The 319-nt window shown below is 68.3% G+C and overlaps 1 protein-coding gene across 1 annotated transcript in view; it reads right to left on the bottom strand.

The window, feature by feature from the left end:
* LOC104541744 (E3 ubiquitin-protein ligase FANCL-like) overlaps positions 1-18 on the bottom strand; it is a gene marked incomplete at its 3' end in the record, with an annotated part of 17,837 nt that extends 17,819 nt beyond the window's left edge. The window contains exon 1 of the mRNA XM_010185876.1: positions 7-18. Coding sequence (XP_010184178.1) covers positions 7-18 — 12 coding nt within the window. The remainder of the gene's footprint in view (positions 1-6) is intronic.
* Positions 19-319: the final 301 nt, after the last annotated feature.

Genomic DNA, 319 nt, shown 5'->3' with positions numbered 1-319 from the left:
AGCTGCCGGACCCGCCATGCCGCGTCGCCAGGCGCGGGCGTTCGAATCCGACGCGCCGCCGGCTGAAGCCCCGCCCCTCGCCTGCAGACGGCGCACGCGCCTGGGGGAAAGGAGGGGCGCGCGGCACGGCCGTCACCTGAGGCGGGAAGCCCAGTGGAGCAGAGCGAGCTCCGGTTTCCTCACGTTGTAGCACGTCCCGAGGGGACAAGCGCCCCGGACTGAGGAGAACCGTCGAGAAAGGCTCTTAATACACCAGCCAGCTGCTCCAAGCAGGTTGTACTGCCAGCCAGGGCGAGGCGAGGAATTACTTACGGCTTGA

The sequence above is a fragment of the Mesitornis unicolor genome, unplaced genomic scaffold (genome assembly GCF_000695765.1).
Source record: "Mesitornis unicolor isolate BGI_N332 unplaced genomic scaffold, ASM69576v1 scaffold10066, whole genome shotgun sequence".
Taxonomy (NCBI): domain Eukaryota; kingdom Metazoa; phylum Chordata; class Aves; order Mesitornithiformes; family Mesitornithidae; genus Mesitornis; species Mesitornis unicolor.
The sequence above is the reverse complement of the archived record's forward strand: the minus strand, read 5'-3'. Positions and strand labels throughout refer to the sequence as shown.